Source organism: Danio rerio, chromosome 14 (genome assembly GCF_052040795.2).
Source record: "Danio rerio strain M-AB ecotype USA chromosome 14, GRCz13ab, whole genome shotgun sequence".
Classification (NCBI taxonomy): domain Eukaryota; kingdom Metazoa; phylum Chordata; class Actinopteri; order Cypriniformes; family Danionidae; genus Danio; species Danio rerio.
In genome coordinates this window covers 110,001-112,500 of record NC_141034.1, presented here as the reverse complement: position 1 = coordinate 112,500, position 2,500 = coordinate 110,001, and the positions used below count along the sequence as shown (strand labels likewise).

At 44.3% G+C, this 2,500-nt stretch overlaps 1 protein-coding gene across 12 annotated transcripts in view; it reads left to right on the top strand.

Moving 5' to 3' along the window:
* The first annotated feature begins 527 nt into the window (after nucleotides 1-527).
* Nucleotides 528-2,500, top strand: part of stag3 (STAG3 cohesin complex component) — a 12,980-nt gene continuing 11,007 nt past the window's right edge. Inside the window, exons 1-6 of one of the 12 annotated variants that reach the window (XM_087280971.1) lie at nucleotides 528-628; nucleotides 1,594-1,672; nucleotides 1,861-1,954; nucleotides 2,036-2,170; nucleotides 2,246-2,342; nucleotides 2,413-2,489. In XM_087280971.1, the coding sequence (XP_087137097.1) occupies nucleotides 1,656-1,672; nucleotides 1,861-1,954; nucleotides 2,036-2,170; nucleotides 2,246-2,342; nucleotides 2,413-2,489 (420 nt within the window). In that variant the 5' untranslated portion in view covers nucleotides 528-628; nucleotides 1,594-1,655. Of the gene's footprint in view, nucleotides 655-1,504; nucleotides 1,673-1,857; nucleotides 1,955-2,035; nucleotides 2,171-2,245; nucleotides 2,343-2,412; nucleotides 2,490-2,500 lie in introns of all 12 variants that reach the window. The other 11 variants (XM_087280965.1, XM_087280970.1, XM_087280964.1 and 8 more) reach the window with 11 other exon arrangements.

The following is a 2,500-nucleotide window of genomic DNA, read 5'->3' as shown; positions in this document are numbered from 1 at the left end:
TACTCTTTACTAGCCGCAGATCGTGTCCGTAAATGACGCTTAACGAACACATTGCTGCTACAAAACATCTACAAACAGCTACACAAATAAAATAAAATAATACATTATTCCATATGAATTCATAAGCTTTAACATGGTCCAAAAATAAAGGTGTGATTGTGAGAAATGATCATTTAAACCGGAGATGATCCAAAAGATCAATTATTCTGATTTATTATTTAACTTTTATTTTTTCCTTTTCATATAATATTGTGTTTCTGGAGAAAGATGTCACAGAACAGACATGTTAAATATAAATTAACAGATTTATTTTCAGATATTCATTATTCCTATCGCTTAATTAGTTCATTCAGGAACCCTGCGGTTGCTGTGCTCCTTGCCAACGCAAGATTCGTCCAATTAGGCGTCGCTCTGTTCCGATGCTGGCCAATCATAGTCCAATCGGACAAAGTCATCAGCCAATCATTGTTCAGAATCAGCGCGCTTTACCTGACTAGTTATAAGTGAGGAATTTCGCGCTCTTTGTTACAAATCAATATTTGTACGCGACTGTTTAAACGGAAAACTACAGCGATTAATATCGATCAATACCTGGAAATCTGCCGAGCCGCCACTGACTGCTTCTGAGGTGAGAGCCCGAGGATCGAGTCTGAGGTAAATATAACGCCACCGGTTCTGAGGAAACTCTTCTCAGCCTCCTCGTGTTGGGTTATCGGGTTATTGCGGCTCAGGTGTGACGGTAATATTTAATAAAACTGCATTTACTGTGGATTCGCCAATGACGTGACATTCAGCACCAGTGAAGTGAAACATTAGCCTGATTATAGGAACTATGAGGACTGAAATATGACCACACTCGTCATTGTCACTGAGAATTTCGTCAGGTCATAAGTTATTCATTTTTTATTAAGAAATTGCCTGAACCCGGGTCATTAATCTCCGTATATAACGTAAATAGGTAATATTATCCACAGGAGAGAAACATAAAACTTTAACCACAGTCTGAGTTTGCTCAGTCCCCTGTATTCTTGACTAGTCGCCTCAGTGTAATATTAACACCTCCCCTCAGTGTAGTATTGACTAGTCCCCTCAGTGTAGTATTGACTAGTCGCCTTAGTGTAATATTAACACCTCCCCTTAGTGTAGTATTGACTAGTCCCCTAAATGTATTCTTGACTAGTCGCCTCAGTGTAACGTAATATTAACACCTCCCCTCAGTGTAGTATTGACTAGTCCCCTCAGCGTAGTATTGACTAGTCGCCTTAGTGTAATATTAACACCTCCCCTTAGTGTAGTATTGACTAGTCCCCTAAATGTATTCTTGACTAGTCCTTTCTAGACCATTTTATAATGCTCAGGCCGTTCACCAGAGCTTCGTTCACCAGAGCCAACTTCTCCAGCACATGTTCTACGCAGTGGATGCCCTTCCAGCTGCAACCCATCTCAGAACCGTCAGCACATCAGCTGTTTTTTCTAATATGACACACTTGTGTCTCTTTTTCAGTGCAGAATCAGATTAACACACTCCTGCCTGTGTGTGTGTGTGTGTGTGTGTGTGCGTGCGCGCGCGTTCGTGTTGGTCAAACCCTAAAGGACAGACCGCCTTCACCAGAACACACACGCATACACAAACCTGAGAAACAAAGGAGGGAAACATGACTGAGCCCTACAGGTGATTCACACACACACACACACACACACACACACACACACACACACACACACACACACACAAGACAGACAAAGTCACACATACATTATGTCCTCACACACACGGTCATTTTAATGTCATACCTGCTTTTGTTTGTTTGTGTGTGTGTGTGTGTCTGTGTGTGTGTGTGTGTGTGTGTGTGAAAGCAGCTCAGAGGATGACAGCATCTCCCTGACAGGAAGTGACTTTGAATTCCAGCTGAAAACCTCCAAGAGGAAAGTGAACTCAACACAGGGAGTGGCGGTGAGGACACACACACACACACACACACGATGGTGTATATATATAAGTGTGTGTGTTGTAAGAGTTTCTCTCTCTCTGAAGTCTCCTAACAGGGTTCATCGTCGGCCGGCCAGTGCTCTGAGCTCCAGCCAATCACAGGCTCCGACTGACTCTGAGGGCGGGGTCTCTACAGCTTACCTGTATGAAGCCGTGCGGAGTGGACGCAGCGCACTGACGGTAAGCACACACACAAACACACACACAATGGTCAGAACTTTCCTGCACTCCGCTCTGATTGGCCGTTTCTCTTAGACGGTGATTGATGATTGGCTGGAGGAGTACCAAAGAGACAAAGAGGCGGGGCTCCTGGAGCTCATCAACTTTGTGGTTCAGTGCAGCGGCTGTAAAGGTGCGTACCTGAGATGATGAACACTGCTGCTGATCACACACACACACACACTGTCTGCTCTGTGCTGTAGGTGTGGTCAGCAGAGAGATGCTCAGCAGCCTGCAGAATGCAGACATCATCAGTCACCTGACCAAAGAGTTTAACGAGGTGAGACGCAC